The following is a 27,007-nucleotide window of genomic DNA, read 5'->3' as shown; positions in this document are numbered from 1 at the left end:
CCGCCTTCCGGGTCCAGTCGATTCTCATGCCTTAGCCTCCAGAGTAGCTGGGATTACAGGCCACGCACCACCACGCCCGGCTAATTTTTGTATTTTTAGTAGAGACGGGGTTTCACCATGTTGACCAGGCTGGTCTCGAACTCCTGACCTCAGGTGATCCACCTGCCTTGGCCTCGCAAAGTGCTGGGATTACAGGCATGAGCCACAGCACCTGGCCCAGACCAAGGCTTTTTTTATCCAAATCACAGAACTATGTGCTTAGAGTATACAAGCTAATTGTATTAATAATGGCCTAAACACAGCATAATTTATCAAATAAATCTTAAGGGACAACTATTTCTAACTTTGCTTATTTGTAGAGAAAATCCCGTTTATTTCTAAGTATAAATGAATATTCCATGGCTCTGGAAAACTCCATTTTGAAGCTCTGTTTAGCTGGTTGTTTTGGTTTGATCTTATGTCTCAATATCCAAATCCTACACCTGTAAAAACTGGAGGAGGAGGAGGAAGTAGAGGAAAAGGATTGAGAGGAAGAAAAGGGGAATATACAAGCATGAATTCCCCACCTTCCATCCATCGAGCCTAGCATCAGTAGGCATATTAGTTTCTTATTTATGGAATCCAGAATGCTTGGATATAATAACCAAAGATTATTATCATCGTTGCGCAAGACTATATTCTTTGAATTATGGACCTTGTTTCATTGAAGAAAGAAAAAATTCTTATGGCCAAACTTTAATTTCTAGGGTTTAAGCAAAGAAAACTAGAGCTTGAGAAGACTTTCTTTTTTTTTTCTTTCTTTCTTTCTTTTTTTTTTTTTTTTTTTTTTTTTTTGAGACAGAGTCTGGATCTGTCACCCAGGCTGGAGTGCAGTGACCCGATCTCAGCTCACTGCGAGCTCTGCCTCCCGCATTCACGCCATTCTCCTGCCTCAGCCTCTCTAGTAACTGGGACTACAGGCGCCTGCCACCACACCTGGCTAATTGTTTGTATTTTTAGTAGAGACGGGGTTTCACCATGTTAGCCAGGATGGTGTCAATCTCCTGACCTCGTGATCTGCCCGCGTCGGCCTCCCGAAGTGCTGGGATTACAGGCGTGAGCCCCCGGCCCCGGCCAAGAAGACTTTCAACATTATTTCTCAATTCCCATGGAAGGATATAAGAGTCTCTGTGATTTTTATTTCAGTTGTATTTTATTTATTATCATATATTATTCATTTTGGCCACTGTGCATGTTCCTTTTGTAGTTATATTTACATAAACGTCCTATTCCACTTGTTTATCTTTGACCACCTGGTCTTTGTTTTAATTTGCACACACACAAATGAAAGCTGTGGCACAGGCTAGGAGTGGTTGGGCAGTTGCCATGTCTCAACAGTCAAAGGGCTCAGGCAGTGGCTGTGGATGGCTGCACAGCAGTCAACTGCCATTCATCCTGAAAATAAAGCTGTCAGAATTCACATTTTCTTTCACTGATCATGTACTATCAAAACCTTATTCCTATTTAAACATAAAGTCCAGCCATAACTACTTGCACATTTTGTCAGATTTATCACAGGCAGCTCATATCAAGAAGTGAAATTCACCCGGCAAGCCCCAGCTGACTCCAGCCCTCAGACAGGTTTAGGGTACCTCCTCACCAGAACCTGCTGTGTTTAAAACTTGAATGCCCTGAGGGGGGCATAAGCATTCCTGTGTTCACCATGCTCTGCTGGCTTCTGTCCCTACCCCCAGAAACTTACCTTTCTGCTTCCTAAAGGCCCTTGAGTTTGTGACCCCTGCTCTAGACTTTCAGAAAATCTCACCTTTGACACCATTTCTTAAAATAAGGATTAACTCAACATCCTACGTAAGAGGTCAGCCAATATTGTTTTAGCTACTTCAGTATGCTTCCCATAGGCTAGTAAATTGCTGCCTAACTGAAATAACCATATCACCCGTCAGACTGCAGTAAAGGGACCAGCTCGTCTCATTCTGCTTCCAAAGCATCGTGCACATGACCATCGAGCTCACCTTTCATCATTTTATTTCCATTACCCACAGGATAAAGTTTGAACTAACCACACTGGCATTCAGTATCCTTCATAATTCAGCCTCCAGATAAATGTTCACTATTCCTCTATTTCACCAACACACTGTCCACTCTCCACTCTCACACACATACCTGATCCATGCCCATTTATTTGTTCACGAGCACTACTTCTTTCCCTTTCTGCCTTTCCCATGTCACCACATTGAAACTGAAACCCCACATTTTCCATTCGACTTTTTTAAGTCATGCCAGTCCCAATTGATTTGCCTCCTTTTAACTGTAAATGCTCAATAAATACTTGTTGAATGAATGAATGAATGAATGAATGAATGAATTTCAGCATGACCACATGCCTACTATTTAATTATGGCCAAGTGGTTTAAGCTTCTAAAGATATCGTGTTTTTAATCTATAAAAATGTAATTTGGGCAGCGATTAAATGAGATGTTATATATGAAGTTATCTAATATAGATGTTATATTTACTCAAAAGATATTAGCTAGTACACAGACTCAATAAATATTAGCCTAATTCACTGCCTTTCTATCACTTTTATTTTTAGTTAACTTTTCGATTATGTAGATTGTTTTATCCTAGCTTCATTGTTGAAGCAAGAACCCATTTTCTTAAAACTTTTTATATCACTCACTGCAGCTAGCAAAGAGCTTTGCTAATAAATATGTATTTGTTGATTGAGTATTGAGTGAGTATGAGGAAAGCTTACCTATTGAAAAATTAGTTCAAAGACTGTTCACTGACACTGGAATTTCCTCCTTTAGAGACATTTTGTTCTAACTTAAGAATTACCCCTGTGTCATCCAAACCTGCACGAGACAGAGAGTAACAGACTATATTTCATTGACTATTAACATCTGTGCCAGTAAGAGTTGTTTTTTGTTTACAAGGAGCAGAAACTCCCATGCAGGTTGCTGCTGTTGTATGAGGAATGGTGACTGGTTTAATTCAGCAATTTAATATAACAGCTTATTTAATGTCTCCGATGTGATTTCAACACACAATTTCAGCACAGAGATAAGAGAGGAAAGAGAAATATAGACCATGCTCTGTCGAGGAAGGACAGGGAGGAAAGCTGGGGGCGGTGCATCATCAGAACTGTAGCATGAGGGCGCTCAGCAGTACTAGGGTGACCACCGGCCCCAGTTTGCCCAGCACTAAAGAGTTCCTGGAATTTAGGGCATTCAGGGCTAAAACCAAGAAAACCCAGCAGGAAAATATTGTCCAAAACAATGTAATATCACTGAAAGACTCACTTCAAAAGTGTTCCTAGGGTCAGTACAGCACATAAAGCAGCACAGACCTGTCCGTGCCAGGTTAGCAGTTGGTTAGAGCAAAATGCTAATGAGTCCAAGGCTAAAGGTCTGCTTTGATTTCCCAGGAAACTTTGCTCTCTTCCACAATCAGAAACTATGTACTTCTCTTAAGCCAGCCATTCTGCAATGTCACTGACTAATCACAAGTGGAACAAGGAGAGAGAGCATAGCTACTGTGGAACAAATCCTTCCCCGGTGCTAGTAACGAGGGTGGAGGGACACTGATGTTTTCCTCGTGCATGAACATTTGTTGCATGAAGAAAGTCATTTTCTGAACTTGTTAGCAAAATGCATATCTAGGTAACAATAATGACACATAATTGCAAATCTCTGTTGCATACTCGCCTATGTATTTCATTCTAATCGTGTGAAATCAGCATAACAGATATCAAACAGAGCAGAGTTGGGATCACCTGTCGTTGCCCAGCCAGCAAGCAACAGAGGCAAATTCGAACTCTCGCCTCCTACTGTTTGTATTTGTTGTTGTTGTTTGAGTACAAGTCACAGCCTCCTGAAACCCAGCAAAATATGCAGCCTGAATGTTGAGACTCCCTTGACTTTGTGTATATCACTTCCATAAGAACTCCAGAACTCCTCAGGTCCCAAGGACCAAGGAATGCAGCCTTGAAACTGCTGTGCATCTGCCAAACAGCTGCAACACACAGTGTGCTGGTTATTTCCTGTGTGAGTACAGGCATAAAGCACATCCACATTGCTCACCCTGTTGGTCAGGCTCAGGTGGTTAGAAAAAGCATCCTGCTTTTCCTGTTTAGATGCTGCCAGTCTCTGCACCTCATTGTTTTGTTTAGGTGTTTACTTTTCCATGCTTTTCTGACTACATTCAGATTTAGTGGTGTTCACCTTAGTGAACTAAAAGTTGAATTTCCCAAACACATTTATTTCTTTAGAGCAAATATAGGTAGGATGAAAACCTCCCTGTGGCACACTGATATGTTACTCATTAACTGACTGTAAAAAAAAATAGCCTCAGCTAGATTAAGAGTCACATGAAGAAAGAGCTTCCTGCAATGCAAAGACTGTGCAAAGCTGAAATGCAGAGATTTTCATACTATTTGGGAGACTCAGAAATGAGCTTTTAAGGTTGTTCCTTGACTTGGGGATCAATAAGCGCACAATGGTGAAGAAAAGAAAGCCTTCTAGTGACACGATGTTCCAGTTTGAGACTCCGGGCAGCCCAAGGAAGGCCAACGTGGAGGCCCCACGCAGCTCCACAGACAGCCCCAGCTCGGTGTTCCTCAGGTGGGTACAGCCTGGGCCTGGCCATCCACATTTGCCCACCTGGTGGCCTCAGCTACTCAACTGGTGACCCTTGGAGAGCTCCTTTTTCATTCCCGGAGGTAGGAATCAGCCATGGGAGGAGAAAGTACAGCCTAGGCGTCCTGACCAGTGGATTCGAAGGGGGTATATAATAAGGGATGTGCTCTTCTGAGCAAATAGAACTATTACTACTATTAAGGAAAAATAATTTTTAGTGCCTTCTGTAGTACTTTCTTAGTACTGGATAACTGGCCACTATGCAATTCCTCAATTCTTAACTTACTTTCAGGTTCATAAGAAGTGAAAACAAATCGTTTAACCCCAAATTGACTTTGGTATCAAAATTACCTGAACTATTATTAAAATAATAATTATTAAAATATTAAGATAATTGCCTTCCTTTTGCCTTTCCAATTTAAATTTAAAATAGTACCAACTGTGCTCTAGTTCAAGTATTTACTGCATAGTGATTCATAGCAGTTTCGGCCAATTTCAGAACATATTCATTTTAGCTATAAACATCAATATCCAAATCAACACATTAATATCCACATCAACACCACTCTAATAATTACATATTTTTCATGAAAATTTATTTTGCAATGCTTTATTCATTTTATCTCATTATAATTTTCTAGCAATTCATAGAATGTATAAATTAAGTATAAGTCGAAATCACATATTCAAAAGAAAGTTTTTCCATCCAACTTTCATGTAAACTTTAATGTAGTATTCATGTAAACTTCTCAGAATAACCCCCACACCCAAACTTTACTTTTTGACAGTACCATATCCAGAAATTCAAAAGTTAAATATGATCCTTGTTTTCTTTTTTAAATTGTTTTAAATCATTTACACAAAAACTACTTTAAATTATAGTTTTCAAAAATTTAATAGAAAACAAAGAAATTCCATTGCATTTAATTGCATTCACATATCAGAATGCCAGGTTATGAAAATAAATTAAATACTTTTAAAAAGAAGTTTTAGAGACTAAAAAAGTGAACGTGTGCAAATTGTTTCATAATATATCTATTTCCAAGTTACTTAATTTTTCTATCCATTATTCAAATGAATCTATCTTGCTTGCATTAGTAGTTGAGCAAAGGTATAATTCTGTGATTTAAAATGTAAAACTTAGATGAACAAAGAACAAAGGGAAAACATAAAAATAAAATAAAATGTAAAACTCATGCATTATTTCCATATTTTGCTGAGCCTCAAGTGCCTCTCGAATTGCTTTGTCTGTGGAATCCATCACTTAAGTAGACTGTCATGCAAATTCTTCTTTGGAGCTTAAGCTCTAACCAGGAAAAATTAAATTAAATTAAATCAAATCAAAATGTATCAACAAACAAATATTGAAACAAACGTAAAATACATAAAGCATAATTGAAATAAAATAAATATGATTTTCATAATTATAGATAAATAGAATAAAAGTAAAATAAAACCTGCATCAACCTAAATTCAAGCCTCTTGCAAAAAAAGCTCCAGCCTATGTCACCTGCATATTTGAGTGTTCAATATCAAATTTCTATGTTAGCATCTATAAGTGGTCTTTAAAAATGTGTATTAGAATCAACCTAAAAATTTTTCATATATCTCTAAATAGGCATTGAAGGACTTTTAGTCTAGTTGAAAGATCTATTTAATGTATTGTGTAGAAAATCATTGAAAATACTTTGTGGAAGCATTCAGACACAAATTGGTTAAATCTTTGAGATAAAAAATAAGACCAGGTAAACACTTCCTTTACCTTCTAAATAAGTATTGAGAATTTATGTGACTGTTTTAGTATCACATTATCCTTTCAATGAACTAGAGCTAATAACATGTATTTGCAGATCAACAAGCCACTTCAAATAGGCACAGATAAAATTTACACAATGTTTTTATTCAATCACTCAATACAACAAAAGTTTATTGAGTAACTGTTATACGCCAGGCTATGTAGAAGGCACAGAGGTTACAATCATGAGTGAGATAGACTTAGTCCCTGCTCTCATGGAGATTATTAGTTTAATGTTTAAGACAGGCCAAAAAACGAATGAATGCATATGTGCATACATAAATACATAATTCAAAAATTAATATGTTTTATAGGAAACAAAGCTGAGGCAGAGAGTAAGATAGAGAAAACTAATTTAGATGGGGTGGTAACTAAAGGACTTTCCAAGGAAGTGCTATTCAGGCTGACTTAGAACCAGTCATCAAAAGACTGAGAAGGAGCGTGGTTGCCCTGCAGTAGGGAAGATAGGGAAGAAGTCTAGAGGAACCCGCGGAGAGGTGACACCCAGGAAATCAGAGAGATAAACAGATGATGAGGGGGGTTGGAGTTCTATTCTAATTGTGACAGGAAGCCACTGAGGGTTTAGAAGAGTGTCATAATGTGACATTCACTTAAAAGAGCACTCTAGCCCACTTGTGGGTTATTTCCAGTTGTCTGTGCATTCAAGCAATGCTACATCTTGCCCGTTTCCCCTGGTACACTGTGAAAGGGTGTCTTGAAGGCACCTACCTAGAGGAAATGTTCATCATAGATTATAAACATGATTAACTTTCTTTGCTAATGTCATTCTGTCTTCCAAAGTTCTGTGTCATTTACACTGCTACCAGCAGTTATGCTGCTGCCTCAGCAACATTGGAATTGTCTGATTTTTTACTTTTTTCAATCTGGAAGGTGTGAAATGGTAACTCAATGTGGGTTTAATATATGTTAAACTAAGAGGAGGAACATCTTTTCAACATGTTTAGTGGTCTTCTTTGTTTTCTCTTCTATAAAATGCCTGCTTATGAATTGATATCCCTTTTGGTGGAAAGAGGTCACTATCTTTTTCTTCTTTTGAGATAGTTTTTTAAAATACTCCAGACACTGATCTTTTGTTATATGTGTTGCAAGTATTTTATTCCAACATATGACTTGTCTGTTTGCACTCTCTATTATGTCTGAGTTATTTTAATTTGTCAATTTATTAGTTATTTTCTTTATGAATTGTTTATGACTTAAGAAATCCTTCCATACCCTGAGGTCATAAGAACATATGTATTTTCTGCTAGAAGTATGTTTTTCTTTCAATCTAGGGTTCATACTGTGTTTGGAATGCATTTCCTTTTCTGGTATGAATTAGGGCATCATTCTAAGTTATTTGTAGAGATAATAAATTGTCCCATATTATTTATTGAATAGACTGTCCTTTCATCACTAATCTGTAATGCCAGCTCTGTCATACATCACTGTCTTAATTACTATCACTTTATAATAAAAAACCTGCTAAGACAAGACTCCTTACCCAGTTCAAAAGTGTTTCATTACGTTGACCCTTTGTTCTTCCAGTTAAATTTTAGAATTAGCTTATCAAGTAAAACTGTTTTTAAATGAAATTACATTGAGCCTATTGTTCATTGTTGAGAAAATTCAACATCTTTACGATGTTAAATATACCAATTCATAAACATGGTATATCTTTCCATTTATTTAGGTTTCCTTTAATGTCCTTCAATACAGTTTTAGAATATTCTGCATAAAGATCTTATACATCATGTTACATTTATTCCTAGATATTTTATACCTTTGTTGTTATTGTAAATATATTTTACATTGTATTTTCTTTTGTCAATGTACAGAAATATAATTAGATTTCTAAATTGATCTTATGTTCAACATCCTTGCTAAACTTTTAATAATAAATCTGTAGACTCTAAGAGATTTTCTTTGTAGACAATAATATTTGAAATAATAAAAATTTTATTTTTACCTTTCCAAAATTTACTCCTTTAAATCTTTTTTTGCTTTATTACACAAGCAAGGACACTAGTATAATGTTGAGTAGATGCAATAATTCTAGACATCCTTGTATTCCTGATTTTAAAGGGAATGCTTTTAATATTTCAGGATTTATCAGTTGTTTTCAGATTAAAAGTTTCCTTCTAGTTAAAGTTTTCCAAGAGGTTATTAAAGTTATTCAGTGCTTTGCCAGCCTCCATTGAGTTAATCCCCATTTGAAAATCTTTGACATTCATAATGTGCACAGTACCTCAAAATTCAAAATTTGCAGAAATCATCATTTCTCAAAATATACAGAACATTAAGCAGACTTGGAAAAACATGAATTGCTGTAACCTCTATAGGTAGTTAACTGGGAAAGGCTTTGGAATTAAGAGTTCCATAAATTAGTCACTCAGGAAATTTAAAAAGTCAAAAACCTCTATTGGATCAAGAAGCTTTTGGAGATTTATTATGCAAATTAGCCATTAGGCAAAAATGAAAGTTGCCCAGTGTAGTTAGTGTGTAGAATAGGACACCGTGGCCTTTGGGAGTACAAACAAGGCCCAAGATGGGAACTGAAGCGGACAAAAATGAGGCAGAACTAATTGAAAGTGTTAGGAGGGTGCTCAAAGTCCTTCTGTGTTCTGGGACGGGGACCACTCTAGGCTGCAGTCAACGATAACCTTGGTGTCCAAGGCAGCCCCACAGTCACACTCATTATGCCTCCACTTAGTGGCTCCAATGCATCTGTGTCTTCTCTATTCTGGCTGCCACCGGTGGCTAGGAGAGAAAATGTCTGCCCTTCCTTCCTTCTGCCCTCTTCTCTCAAGAGCTTTGTCTTTTCTTAGCCAACCCCACTTCTCCTGCTGTTACAAAAAGGACAGGAGCACTCTATGGCACCAGATGAGCAGGCACACAGCAGACTGTGCCATGACCCATTTTCACTAGTCAACACCATAGGCTCAGCACCTGTTCACAAGAGTGGTATGTAGAGGCTGGAGTGGGGCCAAGTCCTGGGAAATGAGGTTTCTTCTCCAAGAGCAGGGATGAGATAGAAGCATTCACAGGAAGCAGCACTGTTTTAAGGAGAAATATAATGGCATTGGTCTTCTGAGTGTGGAGCAGATATTTCAGCAAATGGGCGAGGTCGGGGCAGCAGGACCTGTGAACCCTGCAGAGCTTCACAGAGGAGAGTGAGGGGCAGGCTAAGACAGGAGGCAGAGAAAGAATAAATTGCACCAGGATGTAGTGAGACATGGCTATGGAAGTTAAAATGAGAAGGTTAAATTGGAGGACTGGGCTTTCTTAGGAGAGTTAGAATCTTTTTCCCAGCAGGAAAGAATAAAACTCCCCAGCAGCTGTCATTGCAAGGAGCAATGACAACTTCACCAGATACTTCCCCACATTCAGTATTTTCTCAATGCACATGTTCTATCTAGTTGTGAGGCTGTTGAACATGCTGCAAGTCCTCTTTGATGGCCTCAAAAATTCCTATGCCCTTTCAAGATGCACATCCTGGAAGGTCTAGTTTAAGCTCTGGGTAACTTCCCTGTGCCGCCCACACCCCCACTCTCGTCCCTCAGAACTAGCAGCCTTTTCTTAATTGTTGGCACTATATCCTGTATTAACCACTTATCAGAATGTATTGCTGTCAGGATGTATTTATTATAAAGCCAATGCAGCTTAAGCTTCTACCCTCACTTATAAGACAGCTTCTACTGTCCGAGGACTTGGAGGGCCACTAGTAAGGTGCGCAGATAGTCCTACATTCTTGAAAAATTCACAGATAGTATTTCAACTGCAATTATAATTTCTCTCTCTTTCCACTCCTATTATTCCTCTTTCAAACTTTTCCTCCGGTCAGATATGTAGCCAAAGGCATTTTTGGCATTCTGAACTAAGGGGAAGTTGTTCAGAGATACATTTAGTTTGGTATTTCTGGAATCTATTCATGTGATTTGCCTTCATTTCTATGTGCACATAAGTTATCACTGGCTGTATGGTATTGGAATGGCTTCCAGGAATACTCCTACCACCCTCTAAGCCAATATACCCTGCTCTGGGGCATGGTGCAGAGCCAGAGATGGGATCATGATATGAACATGGTGGCATGCATCAGAAGTGTGTGGGCAGTGGAAAAGAAAATGAGTTTGAAATGCACAGAACCAGAAACTAGTTTCTGACAAATTTTTCCAATCATCAGATACATAAATCATCAGATATATAAACATATAAAGTGGTAGATTCTATTCTTTTTATTGCCTAATCAACACAGTTCTCTCCTATTAGGACTATATACTCAAAAATGCAGCTGATATAATTATACCAACCTTATTCTTTTTGTTTCTTTTTTTGGTGGTAATTGTGCATAATAGACTTTATCAGAATTCTTGTGTTTATAAGGCACAAACCCAAAATAATACTAAAAACACCCACTGCATTTGTGTTTGTGTCACATAGTAGATTATCATGACATTATCACAACCGGGTTTGAATTTGAAATAAATCTTTAACCTATCAATATAAAGGTAAGTATTTTTTCTAGAGAAAAAAACTAAACCACCTTCTTTTCTCTTTACTGAAAATATTATGAAGTTGTTGCCATATGAAGAGATCGATGAGTATCAGCTATAAATTATAAGAAAATATCACAGACTATGTCAGACAGTTAATTCATAAGAGCACTATATTACTTTTCTGGATTTGAAGATGTTTATGGAATCTGTAAACTCTTTCCAATTCATAATTTGATGTTTTCCTCATTTAAATGTATAATCACTTTCATGCCTAATTTCTTGTTCATACTTTTCTTAAAGAAGACTCTAAAATTGTATAAGCTTCAGGCCCATAAAACCTGGATCTGCCCTCTGATTATAACTCCTTCTATGCCCGTGGTCTCCAACAGATCTGTTTTTTCTATTTGTAGAACTTGATACACACTGTGTACTTTGCAGCACTGAGTGAAGGAATGGATGTGGTTCTCCCAGCTAGGGGAATGAACTCCCAAGGGGAAAGGATGTTGGCTTGTGACTGCCTGTTATTAGCTCCTCATTTTTGGACATTTTGAAAATATTGTAGGAAAACTGATTTTACACAAATGGTTTTGAGTCGTTTTTACTTTGCCAATTTTTTTCAGACCACCAAAAATTGTTATTTTAAAAAATACGCACTATTCGATTACCTATTCTATAATATTTGACCCACTTTTTTTATTTCAATAGGTTTTTGGGAAGCGGGTAGTGTTTGGTTACAACGATAAGTTCCTTAGAGGTGATTTCTGAGATTTTTATGCACCCATCACCCAAGCAGTGTGCACTGTACCCAATGTGTAGTCCTTTATCCCTCACCCCCAACCCACCCTTTCCTCCAAGTCCCCAGAGTCCATTGTATCATTCTTATGCCTTTCTGTCCTCATATCTTAGCTCCCACTTATAAGTCAGAACATACGATATTTGATTTTCCATTCCGAGTTATTTCACTTAGAATAATAGTCTCCTATTCCATCCAGGTTGCTGCAAACACCATTATTTCATTCCTTTTTGTGGCTGAGTAGTATCCCATGGTAGATATATACTATATTTTCTGTATCCACTCATTGATTGATGGGCATTTGGGCTGGTTCCATATTTTTGCAATTGTGAATTGTGTTGCTATAAACATGTATGTGCAAGTATCTTTTTCATATCATGACTTCTTTTCCTCTGGGTGGATACCCAGGAGTGGGATTGCTGGATCAAATGGTAGATCTATTTTTAGTTCTTTAAGGAATCTCCACACTGTTTGCCATAGTGGTGGTACTAGTTTACATTCCCACCAACAGTGTAAAAGTGTCTCTTTTCACCACATCCACACCAACATCTATTATTTTTTGATTTTTTGATTATGGCCATTCTTGCAGGAGTAAGATGGTATCACATTGTGGTTTTGATTCACATTTCCCTGATTATTAGTAATGCTGAGCATTTTTTCGTATGTTTGTTAACCATTTGTATGTCTTCTTTTGAGACGTGTCTATTCATGTCCTTAGCCCACTTTTTGATGGGATTGTTTGTTTTTTTTCTTGCTTATTTGACTGATTTCCTTATACATTCTGGATATTGTCCTTGGTCAGATGTATAGATTTTGAAGATTTTCTCCCACTGTGTGGGTTGTCTGTTTACTCTGCTGATTATTTATTTTGCTTTTCAGAAGCTTTTTAGTTTACTTAAGTCCCACCTATTTATCTTTGTTTTTCTTGCATTGGCTTTTGGGTTCTTAGTCATGAAGACTTTGCCTAAGCCAATGTCTGGAAGGGTTTTTCTGATGTTATATTCTAGAATTTTTATGGTGTCAGGTCTTAGAATAAAGCCTTTGATCCATCTTGAGTAGATTTTTATATAAGGTGGGAGATGAGGATCCAGTTTCATTCTTCTGCATGTGGCTTACCAATTATCCCAGCACCATTTGTTGAGTAGGGTGTCCTTTACCTACTTTTTGTTTTGTTTGCTTTGTCAAAGATCAGTTGGTTGTAAGCATTTGGCTTTATTTCTGCATTTTTTATTCTGTTCCATTGGTCTATGTGCCTGTTTTTATACCAGTACCATGGTATTTTGGTGACTATGGCCTTATAGTATAGTTTGAAGTCAGGTAATGTGATGCCTCCAGAATTGTTCTTTTTGCTTAGCCTTGCTTTGGCTATATGGGCTGGTTCCATATGAATTTTAGGGGGTTTTTTCTAGTTCTGTGAAGAATGATAGTGGTATTTTGATAGAAGTTACATTGAATTTGTAAATTGCTTTTGGCAGTATGGTCATTTTCACAATGTTGATTCTACCTATCCATGAGCATGGGATATATTTCCATTTGTGTTGTCTATGATTTTTTTTCAGCAATGTTTTGTAGTTTTCCTTGAAGAGGTCTTTCACCTCCTTGGTTAGTTATATTCCTAAGTATTTTATTTTTTTTTTTGCAGCTATTGTAAAAGTGGTTGAGTTATTGATTTGATTCTCAGCTTGGTCACTGTTGGTGTACAGCAAAGCTACTGATTTGTGTACATTAATTTTGTATCTGGAAACTCTGCTGAACTCATTTATCTGTGTTAGGAGCTTTTTGGATGAGTTTTTAGGATTTTCTAGGCCTATGATCATATCACAGGCAAACAGTGACAGTTTGACTTCCTCTTTACCAATTGGGATGCTCTTTATTTCCTTCTATTTTCTGATTGCTCTGGCTGGGACTTTCAGCACTATGTTGAATAGAATTAGTGAGAGTGTACATCCTTGTGCTGTGCCAGTTCTCAGGGGAATACTTTCAACTTTTCACCGTTCAGTATAATGTTGGCTAGGGTTTGTCATAGATGGCTTTTATTATCTTAAACATGTCCCTTGTATGCCAATTTTACTGAGAGTTTTAATCATAAAGGGATGCTAGATTTTGTCAAATACTTTTTCTGCATCTATGGAGATGATCATGTGATTTTTGTTTTTAATTCTGTTTATGTGGTATATCACATTTATTGACTTGTGGATGTTAAACCATCCTTGCATCCCTGGTATAAACCCACTTGATCATGGTAAATTATCTTTTTGATATACTGTTGGATTCAGTCAGCTAGTATTTTGTTGAGGATTTTCTCATCTATGTTCATCAGGGATATTGGTCTGTAGTTTTCTTTTTTGATATGTTCTTTCCTGGTTTTGGTATTGGGGTGGTATTTTCCTGTTCAACTAGTCCTTTTATCATTAAGTAATGTCCGTCTTTGTCTCTTTTAACTGCTGTTGCTTTAAAGTTAGCTTTGTCTGATATAAGAATAGCTACTCCTGCTCACTTTTGGTGTCCATTTGCATGGAATATCTTTTTCCACCCCTTTACCTTGGGTTTATGTGAGTCCTTATGTGTTAGGTGAGTCTCTTAAAGACAGCAGATACTTGGTTGGTGACATCTTATCCATTCTGCCAATCTGTATCTTTTAACTGGAGCATTTAGGTCATTTACATTCAACATCAGTATTGCGATGTGAGGTACTATTCTATTCGTTGTGCTGTTTGTGGCCTGAATACCTTGGGGTTTTTTTCATTGTGTTATTGTTTTATAGGTCCTGTGAGATTTATGTTTTAAAGAGGTTCTATTTTGGCATATTTTGAGGATTTGTTTCACTATTTAGAACTCCTTTAGCTGCTCTTGTAGTGTTGGCTTGGTACTGGTGAATTCTCTCAGCATTTGTCTGAAAAAAAGTCTTTATCTTTCCTTCATTTATGAAGCTCAGTTTTGCTGGGTACAAAATTCTTGGCTGATAATTGTCTTGTTTAAGGAGGCTAAAGATAAGACTCCCTTCTAGCTTGTAGGTTTTATGCTGAGAAATCTGCTGTTAATCTGAAAGATTTTCTTTTATTAGATTACCTGATGCTTTTGACTCACAGTTCTTAAGATTCTTTCCTTCATCTTGACTTTAGATAATCTGATGACTATGTGCCTAGTTGATTATATTTTTGTGATGAATTTCCCACATGTTCTTTGAGCTTCCTATATTTGGGTGTCTAGACCTCTAGCAAGGCCAGGGAAGTTTTCCTCAGTTATTCCCTCAAATATATTTTCCAAACTTTTAGATTTCTCTTCTTCCTTGGGAACACAAATTATTGTTAGGTTTGGTTGTTTAACATAATCCCAAACTTCTTGGAGGCTTTGTTCACTTTTTAAATTCTTTTTTCTTTGTCTTTGTTGGATTGGGTTAATTCAAAAACTTGTCTTCAAGCTCTGAAGCTCTTTCTTCTACTTGTTTGATTCTATTGTTGAGATATTCCCGTGTATTTTGCATTTCTCTAAGTGTGTCCTTCATTTCCAGAAGTTATGATTGTTTTTTATTTAAGCTATCTGATTTTCTGGAGATTTTTCTGACCATATCCTGTAACATTTTTTAAAGTTCTGTAAGTTGGTATTTACCTTTCTCTGGAGGCTCCTTGATTAGCTTAATAATCAACCTTCTGAATTCTTTTTCTGGCAATTCAGAGATTTCTTCTGGTTTGGATCCGTTGCTAGTGAACTAGTATGATCTTTTGGGAGTGTTAAAAAATCTTGTTTTGTCATATTACCAGAATCATTTTTCTGATTCCTTCTCATTTGGGTGACATGTCAGAGGGAAGATCTGGGGCTCAAGGGCTGCTGTTCAGATTCTTTTGTCCCACGGGGTGATTCCTTCATGTGCTGCTCTCCCCCTTCCCCTAGGGATGGGGCTTCCTGAGAGCCAAACTGCAGTGATTATTATTTCTCTTCTGGGTGTAGCCACTCAGCAGAGCTACCAGGCTCCAGGCCAATACTGAGGAATGTCTGCAAAGTGTCCTGTATTGTGATCCGTCTTCAGGTCTGTCAGCCATGGATACCAGCACCCACTCTGGTGGCAGGGGAGTGAAGTAAACTCTGTGACTTACTTTTTAAATGAAGTTTTAAATTTCATGGAAATTTATTTTGGATGAATTCAGTTTAAAGTCCTCACTTTCATTAAAAGCTTTTGATTTTTGAACAGATAAAAAGTTCAATCAGGTTCATTTATATGCTTTCACCTCTAAAGATATTTAGGCTTCATATTTTATAAAAACAAAACCAGGCAAATGTAATTGAATTGAAGTTTCTAGTAGTTGCATCCTTGTGTAATTATGTAGAAGACCTAGCACGGAGCTACATGGGGCAAATTGGGAAGCCCTGCCAAGAAGCACGTAAGTGATGAATGAGTGCTGATATATAGCCCAGCGGTAACAACAATCATCTCTTCTGTTTGCACAGTGCCTTACTCATGGGAACTTTTTACAGGCATTACCTTATAAACCTTGCTGGCCTTTGCTGTGGTAGATGGATTACAGTTATTCTCTGCATTACTTAGATGAAGTAAGCAGGTTACAGAAAAAAAAATAGTTTTCTGTTGTTGCTGTATGGCAAAACTATGCGAACAAATTAGTCCAGGAAGTACATATACAGCCAGATACATGACCAAAATGGCATTATCCAAGTTCATGGACCAATTTACTCACCCAGCTCAGCTTCAAATTATTTGGGCTATTTTCAAAAATCAAACCCACAATCGAGGGCCATTTAATTCCATTTCTTTATCTCACTGAGGGTGACTTCTAGAGTGCCAGAGCGTACAAAGATTTCAGAAGTAGACCTGATAAATCTTTGAAAGAGAAGGTCAGGGAGAACTACGTGACACTCCTAATTCTACACTGACTCATTATATGATTCTATAGGCTTAAATGTTCTAGTGCTAGTTGTGACTGTTACAGTTCAACGAGGGAGATCCACAGAGAAATAATGGTATATTACTCATCACCCAGAGCTCCTAGAAGCTAGCAAATACATTCTTTCCTCTCTAGCCCTAGTACTTAGCACATACGAAAAAACTACTTTACTAAAGCAGAATCTTGAGTGTATTCTTCAATAGATCTTAAATCTATTCTTCAAGAAGAATAGATTCTTCTTGAGTAAATAAGGCTCAGATCCTGCTTCCAGGAACTGAAATCTCTGTTGGTGACTGACACAGATCCATGATACTATAGAAGGCAGACAATGTACACACACTTTGAAAATTAAATTATGAGCATAGCTCTCCAAACTATCATTTTCCACAACATGTTTCTTGCTCATCCTCAAAATGCCATATTTAGATCTAGAAATAAACTGCACATTTCCAATGCTTAGTGCAACAAAATAAACCTTACCTAATGTAAAAAACTAACAGCTGCCAGTATGATCCCAGAGAAAGGGAAAGTTTCTATTTATTCCTTCAAATAGCCCCATAAGGGAAGGGTAATATTCCATAAGCAGGTCTCACTTCAAACATACTCCTGTGTGGAGGGAAAAGAAATCTGGAAGCAGGAATGGGGAAGTAGAACAGGTATCTTTAGTGATCTCACAGAGTTGTCCTTTGGCCTCTTAAGGAGAATTAACTGTGACCCAGTCAGCTTCCCCAGTCATATCTGTTGCCCTTCCTTGTGCTCAAGAAGTCCACACTCTATGCACGCAGTCTGGTTCAGGGCCTTTGCACCTTCTTTGCCTACAATACTCTGGCAGGGTAAATTCAGAGCAGTCCTTCAAACCTGGGCTAGGTATCACTGCCTTCAGAAAGCCTGCCCTGGCACCAATCTCCCTTTCTCTGTGCTCACATTGTGCCTTTTATTTATCTTCGGTGTAACATTCATTCTACATTAAATTATACTTGTTATATTTGTCCTTCTTCCTCACTGTGCTGCCTTTTGTTTCTAACCGATCACTGAGCACAGTTCCTGGCATAAAGTAGACAAAGATAAATATTAGACGGATGAATAAATTTCAGGTAGGTCATGGATGAATGAAGACCTCCCCTGGTTGACAAGCAAGGCTGACCCTTGCTGGGAGTGCTGCTGACTTCACCCCAGGAGGGCTGAAGCTCAGCAGAACATTCAGGGCACACAAGTCACTAATATGCTCAATGTAGGGAGAACAGCAAGTGGCAAATCAAATGATACCACAGACCTTCTGATTCATAGTCCAGGAACTTTCCACTACTCCACAGGGATTTATTAATCGATCTGAATTGGGATTTCACTCTCAGCAATCCCAAATATTTTATTCTTGCAACTGGGAAAAGAGAGGGGAAAATTACACCACAAAAAGGACACCATGAGCAATATAGTCTGAAATTTTTACCTCCATAAGTGTAAATGTAAATTAATTTGAGCTTAATTTCACATCGAATTCATTTAAGTTTAAAAATTAATTACAGTGAAGTTGAATTACGTTACATATGAAAGAGATAAGCATTTACTTAAAGAAAACATCCATTTTTTTTTTTTTTGAGACGGAGTCTCGCTCTGTCGCCCAGGCTGGAGTGCAGTGACCGGATCTCAGCTCACTGCAAGCTCCGCCTCCCGGGTTCCCGCCATTCTCCTGCCTCAGCCTCCGGAGTAGCTGGGACTACAGGCGCCGCCACCTCGCCCGGCTAGTTTTTTGTATTTTTTAGTAGAGACGGGGTTTCACCATGTTAGCCAGGATGGTCTCGATCTCCTGACCTCGTGATCCGCCTGTCTCGGCCTCCCAAAGTGCTGGGATTACAGGCTTGAGCCACCGCGCCCGGCCCCCATTTTTAATTTAATATTCCCTTACACATGCCACACACTTTCATATCTTCATGCCTCCGCTCTTATTTTCTCTGCGCCGGAAATAACATTTTCCTCAAACAATACTTAGTTTAAAAGTATTTATTGTGTAATAAGGCACTAGAGACCCGTTGGTGAATAAAACCAGTGTGGCAAGTTCTTATGTTGCTTGTAGTCAGAGGAAGACAGGCATTAAAGAGGATTCTGAGTGTCTTGCATACTGAGAAGGCAGAGTAGAAGGCAGAGTGGAAGGCAGAGTAGAAGGCAGAGGGAGCAATGCGGGGACAACCCAGTCCATGGAGTCAAAAAGCAGCAGTCCCTGAGGAAATGAAACAGAACATGAGACTGGAACAGAGGAAGAGGGAGAGGTAGAATCCCATTTGTAGAAAGAGCATTTGCTATTCTCTGTGGAGGAGAAAACACATTTCAAGTTGCTGAAAGAACACTGGGTCTCTGGAGCAGAGAGAGGGAGAGAGGGTTGGAAGAAATGAGGTAAATCGCAGACACACTTTCCTCAAAGAGTAAACATGAAACTCCAAAGGGTAATTATCCCAAATTGTAAACAAAATAAAACTCTCCAGGATTAATGTCATCCTATTTGTTTTTCTTTTAGAGATTGTATTTGGTTGACATAGATGCTGAGTTAGTAGTAACTCTTGTAATACGTCATCTTTTGGGAAAAAAAGATATTCATTTCTCTTGTGTACCTGTACATCATGATCACCACCCAGGATCTGTCTGCTGATCCTTGCATGATTCCATGCTCTCCAACATTGAAAGGCAAATCCAAATTCCAAATCGGTCATTGATATGAATATGAAATCCCGAAGGAGTGCTTCCCAAGCTAAGTAAGAACGATCAGGGTTAGATGAGTTGTCAATTGCTTCACAGCATACTATGCCAAATTTTAGCCTCTTAAACAATGACCTTGTATTATCTTAAACAGTATCTGTGGGTTCTGAATCTGGAAGTAAATTGGCTAGGTAGCTCTGGCTCAGGGACTCTCATGAGGTGAACAATCCAAGGCTGAGAATACCAAGAAGGGCGATCACTGGGGACCATCTTGGAGGCTGGCCACCACAAAAGCTGTGAATATTTCTAATCTGAAAGGCAGTATTTGGTGAAAGGACATTAGTCTTGGAGTTACTTGGATCTGTATTTGAATCACAACTCTGCCACTTACTGCGCCACCTTAGCCCCGTTAACTAATCTTTCTAAATTCCAGCTTTCTCATTTATCAGATGGGGCTAATAGCATCTAGCTTGTTGCACTATTGTGAGGATTAGGTATGGATAATTATGGAGGCTGGCAAGTTGGAGGCACTGAAGAATTGTTGTCATTATAGCTACAACGTAGATGAATTGTTACTATAGAAACACAGTTGGAAGTCATTATCCACGCAACCCTATGTCAAATTCTAAGGTTTTGTTTTACCTATTTGTTTTATTATCACAATACATTCTTTTATAACCTCGTGAGAGACAAACAAAGGGAAAAGAAAAGGTACATGAAGCTTTTAAAAAGTATTTACTTTTGTGTATTTGAATACATGTAAAAACCATAAGAACTTTAAGGGTCAAACTTGAAGAGTCAAAAAACTGTCAAGCGATTTCAGTTCTCCCATATGACTGAAGTCCGTATTTTGATGACCTTAAGTAAACATGGAAATAAATAAATAAAAATAAAGAAAATAGAAGGGGAAATAAAAACTACCAATACTGAGCTAAGTGGGTTTCTCAAAATTTTAACTCTTCTGAAAAAAAAACAAAATGGATTATCTCTTTTTATAAAAAGACAAGTTCTGTCTCAAGTCAAAATAAAACTTTTTTTCCCAACATGGCTACTGGTTTACAAGGCTAAACAAATGTTCCGTACTCAGGAATTTGAGGACTGTGCTTTGGCTTGGTTTTAAATGTCTCTGGGCTTAGTTTATTTTCTGGAAACATAAGAATAAAGACACTAAGAGAAGATGGTTCTCCATCTGTATACTCAAAGTATTATTTCTCTCTTATTGCTCCTATACAAGAAAATATATATATTTATGTATTTATAATTATATATGTATATAATTTCTCCAAAATCATATGCTGAGAGTGTAAGTGGAAAGGGTACAGACCTGGCCCTGGCAGGCTTTTGTTAGCTGTGGCAAAGCACTAAGTCTCTCTTTTTTCTTATCTCACAAATGGAGAACAAATTGTAATCAGAATTTCAACAGACAACGGAGAAACAGAAAGAAGAGAGAAAAAATCAATGGAGATTATATATACACATAAATGTGTGAGTTCCTTCTGGGGAAAAATGAAGAATTGTCTTTAGGGACTACTTCACTCTTTTGGCATTTAAAAAACATTTATATAGTCACTATCTGAAGTGCTACATTTACCATGAAGCTAATGAAGCTGAAACTTCAGCGTGTGTCACTTGAATGAACTTCTAATTCAATATTCATTGTTCACCTAATTTTGTGGCTTTTTTATTAAAGAAACCCCCCATAGTATATTAGCTTCAGGCCCTACAAAACTGAGTCTGTCCCAGTTGCTGCTGCTGTTAACTTAAAGATGCAATTTTCAGGCCGGGCACAGTGGCTCACGCGTGTACTCTCAGCACTTTAGGAGGCCAAGGCAGGTGAATCACTTGAGCCCAGGAGTTTGAGACCAGCCTGACCAACATGGTGAAACCTCATCTCTACAAAAAATACAAAAATTAGCCAGGTGTGGTGGCTCCTGCCTGTGGTCCCAACTGCTTAGGGAGTTGAGGCAGGAGTATCTCTTGAACCCAGGAGATTGAGGCTGCAGTGAGCCATATTCGTGCCACTGCACTCCAGCCTGGGTGACAAAGCGAACTCTTATCTCAAAAAATAAACAAACAAATAAATTAATTAAATAAAGATGCTGTTTTCAACCAAGACAAATTTTCTAAATATGATAATGAAGATTTTATGCCAGTAAGTGAGATTATTTACTAACGTGCAGTTTAACAAACCTATATAAGAAGCTATCATTATGCTATGAAAGATTTATACCATTTTGGAATCAATCATTGATTCCTGGAAAATATGAACATGAAATTTATTCCCTACACGAACATAACTTTTTTGGGAATATTCATCTTAATGTAATGTAAGATGATCACATTGTATAAGCCATGTAATTCAGCACACTAGATTATACAACATATTTGTAATGTAGAATTTTATTTTAGAGTAAATTATGGATAAATGTATCTTTATTTTCCTTGTTAAGAGAGAAAAAAACCTATTGAATCTTTTATTTATCTACATTATTATATACCACATTTGGGAGGTTTTGAAGAACTAAAGCTTCCAAAAATCCAAAAGTTACCCTAGAGGATGGGGTTGGGGTGAGAATTGAAAAATTATCTATTAGGTACAATATTTACTCTAAGGCTGATGGGCATGCCAGAAGTCCGGACAGCTCCACTTGGCAATATATGCATGTAAGAAACCTGACTGGTACCTCCTAAATAGATACAAATTTAAAAATACAAAACAACCCGAAGTGACTTTACTAACAATAATTCTTATCTGCATGGAGAAGTAGCATAGGATAGTAGTGAAGAGCCCCAACTTCTTAGCCAGACTGGCTGCATTCTAATGCCATCTAGGTTACTTATCGTGTTGCACTTTAGTTTGTTCTGCTGTTAAAGGAAGGCTGAAAGCTCCCCCCTCACAGGATTATTGTAAGGATTCAATGAATTACCTCATCTGTGAAGCGCTTAGAAAACTACCTAGCACATATGAGCATTATAAGTGTCACTTGGAATACCTTTGGCTGGTTTCTAACTTGGGCTGTCATCTCACATATTGCTTTATTAACCTGGATAATGATTTCGATCTTCTCTCCCACTGTCATTCTTCCATGAGCAAGGACACCTTGCTCCTAGTTCACCTCCTGAATTGCCACACTTGTACTGGAAGAAATTATATTACTCATCCTTGTATCCTCCTAAGGTATTGTTTTTATAGTCTTCTCTTCTTACTAAGAGTCCCTAAATTTTTTTTTGTTAATTGCAAGTTAACACAGGAAAAACTAAAATAGAAAACTGTGTGCTTAAAATAAATGTTTCACAGCATAATATTATGTGTTTTTTCAAAGATGTTTTAATATTTGTTAAATTGCGCTGGGTGTGGTGGCTCATACCTGTAATCCCAGCACTTTGGGAGGCTGAGGTGGGTGGATCACCTGAAGTCAGGAGTTTGAGACCAGACTGGCCAACATAGTAAAACTTCCTTCCTACTAAAAATACAAACATTAGCTGGGTGTGGTGGTGTGCGCCTGTACTCCCAGCTACTTGGGAGGCTGAGGCAAGAGAATTGCTTGAACCTGGGAGGTGGAGGTTGCAGTGAGCCAAGATCATGCCACTGCACTCCAACCTGGGCAACAGAGTGAGACTCCATCTCAAAAAAAAAAAAAAAAAAGGAATTGTTAAATTGTCCACATTGGGAAATATAACTGTGCCAATTGCTAACAAGGGTTTTACTTTTGATGATGAATAAAGTAGTAAAATTTTAGGTTGAGTTGTTTATATAAAAATTACTGAAAGATGTCTTTATAGTACATATAAATAAGCATATCTCTACTGAAAGGTGCCTCCTCATTTATTAGTCTACATGCCACACAGGAATAGGCTGAACTGAGATGACTTGACTTTGAACTTTCACTGATATCTAGGTTTATAATAATGCAACAGAATGTGTTTATTATGGCCCTAACCTGCTTCTGTACCCATGGACACCAAATGATTGAGACATGTATATAAAAGTTCTGAAGTCATGCTGTAAAGCAAGGTAAATATTTAACTGAAATATCAAATGACTTTTCCTAAGGTCTTATATCCAACTGACAGGAAAGGAGTTTTGTTTGTTATTTTCTACGTAGTTAAATAAATGGCCATTAATTAATGATAAACCATCATAAGCGTACAGCATGATGAAATATTCAGTTAGGCTGACACTACAGTTTTTTGGCCTAGGACTCTTCTTTAGACCCCAAAGAGGAAGATCATTGTTGATTGCTGAAACCAGAAGAAATAAAACCATTCTGCTGTGTATCTGTCAGGACTTTTTATGCTGCCAGAAAGTTATATAACCATAAGTAAAGTAATTTCAGCAGCCTTTCATAAATGCAGTTGGAAGAGTGATAACTTTAATTCTGCTAGGCAATTCTTGAGTTGGTCCAACCAGCTCCATAATCTCTTGATAAAATGATAACAACCTAACATTTACTCTCAGATGTCTTCTGTGTGCCAGACATCTCCTCCTAAACCCTTTTCACAAACTGGCTAATTTAAACTTCACAATAACCTTATGAAATAGGAACTATTATTACTCCATTTTCCATGTAAGAAACTGAGGCTTAAAAATATTCTGCCTAATTCCCATAATAAAAGAGTTGAACTCTATATGAAAATTCTAAATTCCATACTCTAGCCAGTTTACTGTACTCCAACTCCTCCCACCTTTAATTTCCATCCATCATATAGTAACAGATTGGGCTTAAAGATGTAGACCCCCTAATGTTAGTGGGATGATTTAAAATCTGGTACAGGAGTTAGATGTGGCACCAAAAGCATGAGTGAAAAATAAATGAATCAGTTGAGGTCAGGAGTTTGAGACCAGCCTGGCCAACTTGGTAAAACCCCATTTCTACTAAAAATACAAAAATTAGCCAGGTGTAATGGCACACACCTGTAGTCCCACCTACTTGGGAGGCTGAGGCAGGAGAATCACTTGAACCCAGGATGATTACGCCACTGCACTCCAGCCTGGGCAAAAGCTGGAGACTCTGTCTCAAAAAAAAAAGACCCTGTACGTGGTTATTTGCCAGTTATAGCTCAACAAAGCTGAAATAAAACCTGTCCAAATAACAATAACACTTGTACATAGATGTTCATAGCAGTATTATTCATAATAGCCAAAAAATGGAAACAATTCAAATGTCATCTACTGATGAATAGATAAAATAAAATGTGGTATGTCCATGCAATGGAATATTATTTGGCAATAAAAAGGAATGAAGTACTATTATATGCCACAACACAAATGAAAGAAGCTAGTCATAAAAGGCCACATGATTCCATTTATATGAAGAATAGGCAAATCCATAGAGATGGCAGGTCAAGTAGTTCCCAGGGACTGCAGGGAAGGAATGATGGGGATTGATTACTAATGGGTACAGGGTTTTTTGGGGAGGGTGTTGAAAATGTTCTAGAATTGGTGGGGAAAGTTACACAATTCTGTTTGTGGTATAAAATCACCAAATTTTACCCTTCAAAGGGGTGAATTTTGTAGTATAGTGAATTATATCTCAATAAAACTATTATTTTTTAAAAGGTAAGAAAGGTCCTTAAAAATCCTTTCTTTCTTGGAAGTTCATATTCTGTAAGTACAAAGTAAGTAAATAATTTTTCCATGACTAAATTGGCTTGATGATTTTCAAGAAGATTGACACACCTTTGCTAAACTATATCTTCTGGATCCGTATTTTGTTTGACATTTAACTTTTCAGAAACACTTCCCTTTTCTCTTTTCACTAAAATTGTGTAACACTACAAAAGGAATGTATCAGGATGAGTACTGCAAGAAAAGGGGCTGTGTTCCCCAAGACCATCCACACTCAGAGATTCACTAGGACTCACAGAACTCAGCATCATTGGACTCATGGCTAAGATTTCTTACAGTGACATAGTAAGGTGGATCACAGGGGGAAAGACATAAATGGAGTCTGCAGGAATCCATGTACAGGCTTCCTTAGGCTCTTTCCCTCCCGTGATGGGGCACATTTTTGCACCAGCAACCAAAATGTAGCAATATGTGTGCAATATTTCTGCCCAGAAATGCCCATTAGCAACTCAGAACCGAATATTTTTATCGGAGGCTGGTCACACGGGCACTCTCTGCCCAATACATACCTCGAATTTGAACTCCCAGAATGAAAGCAGGGGTTCAACATAAATCCTATTATTTGCATAGTTTAGACAAGTGATCCCCAACCTTTTTGGCACCAGGGATTGGTTTTGGGGAAGACAATTTTTCTTCCACGAAATTAAAGTTCTTTTTCTTTTTTAAAATTATTTTTCTTTCATGTGAGGGTGAGGTTGGGGGAGGGGTGCGGGATGGGAAACGGTTTCAGGATAAAACTGTTCCACCTCAGATCATCAGGCATTAGTTAGATTCTCCCAAGGAGCACTCACCCTAGATCTCTCGCATGTGCAATTCGCAATAGGGTTTGTGCTCCTATGAGAATCTAATGCCGCCACTGATCTGACCGGAAGCCACGCTGGGGCAGTAATGCTTGCTCACCCGCCACTCACCTTCTGCTGTGCGGTCAGGTTCCTAACAGGCCACAGACAGATACCCGTCTGTGATCTGAAGGTTGAGGACCCCTGAATTAGAATCTATTTGAAAAATAAAGTGGAAGATCATCTTTCTTCCCAGAACAATAAGTTTCTGTTTCATAGGAATTTTTTAACTTCCGAACAGTTTGTTACAAAATACATAATTACATCACAGGACTCAAAGTTCGTGCAAGAAAATAGTTTAAGAACTGAGTGGCTACTTGGAATTTCTTAGACAACCTACCTTCACTACTTTTTCCCTTTTTTCTCGCCTTCCTCTCCCTTCCCTGCTTTCACCCATCAGCTGCATCCTTTTCGTCTTCCCTTTTTCCATCATAACCATCTCCCCAATTATAAACTGACTGTAATTTCAAAACATTCAAATCAATGTAAAAATTGTTTCCTTCTACAATTTTATTTCACATGTTTTCCAAGTGTAAAATATTATCTCACTAATAGATGAATTCTCATAAAACTTTTTACATGTTTGCATATACATGTACCTGCATCTTCCAAATTAATAGCTTGATTTAAAAATTATCTTCAGAAAATATCAAAGTTCATGGAAATAAATAAAATTTTTTTTGCCAAATTTCAGCTTCAGCCCTTCGAAAAAATATACAGTAAATTCTTATTTAGCAGCAGCATTTAAATACTACAACATTTCAAAATCTTCAGAGTTCCACCTTACCCATAAGGCATGCGGAAACCCAACTTCCCCAGAACCAGACTTGGTGGTCAATTATCTGGAATCTCCAAATAAGTCAACTTGGAAGCAAGACACAACATATGGAACCATTTGCAGACTATACCAGCCTCCAATAATGGGAGATAATTATCTCCCATTTCAATTGCCTTGCATTGAGGCAGGGTTCTATTAAGAGTAAAATGATTCTCCCTAAAGCACTGGAAAAAACAATGTTTCCTTAAAAAAAAATGAAAAAGTTAATTTGATAGCAAAGAGCATGAACAGACTGTAGAAAGCATAAGATCATAATCCCATGCAGGCCAGGCCTTCCCTGAACCCTCCTGAGTACCATGCGAAGGTGGCAATCCGTAATGTGCTCAGAAGGGAGCATCTGAGAGTATCACAAGACACTCATACCTATGTCAGTTGTTAAAAAACGAGGGCCATTAAC

At 37.8% G+C, this 27,007-nt stretch overlaps 1 protein-coding gene across 2 annotated transcripts in view; it reads left to right on the top strand.

Annotated features, from left to right (window-relative positions):
• Positions 1–4,366: 4,366 nt before the first annotated feature.
• Positions 4,367–27,007, top strand: part of GRAMD2B (GRAM domain containing 2B) — a 119,237-nt gene continuing 96,596 nt past the window's right edge. For both annotated transcript variants that reach the window (XM_023197048.2, XM_023197040.2), the window contains exon 1: positions 4,367–4,622. In XM_023197048.2, the coding sequence (XP_023052816.1) occupies positions 4,498–4,622 (125 nt within the window). In that variant the 5' untranslated portion in view covers positions 4,367–4,497. The remainder of the gene's footprint in view (positions 4,623–27,007) is intronic.

This window comes from Piliocolobus tephrosceles, chromosome 4 (genome assembly GCF_002776525.5).
Source record: "Piliocolobus tephrosceles isolate RC106 chromosome 4, ASM277652v3, whole genome shotgun sequence".
Lineage (NCBI taxonomy): Eukaryota > Metazoa > Chordata > Mammalia > Primates > Cercopithecidae > Piliocolobus > Piliocolobus tephrosceles.
The sequence above is the reverse complement of the archived record's forward strand: the minus strand, read 5'-3'. Positions and strand labels throughout refer to the sequence as shown.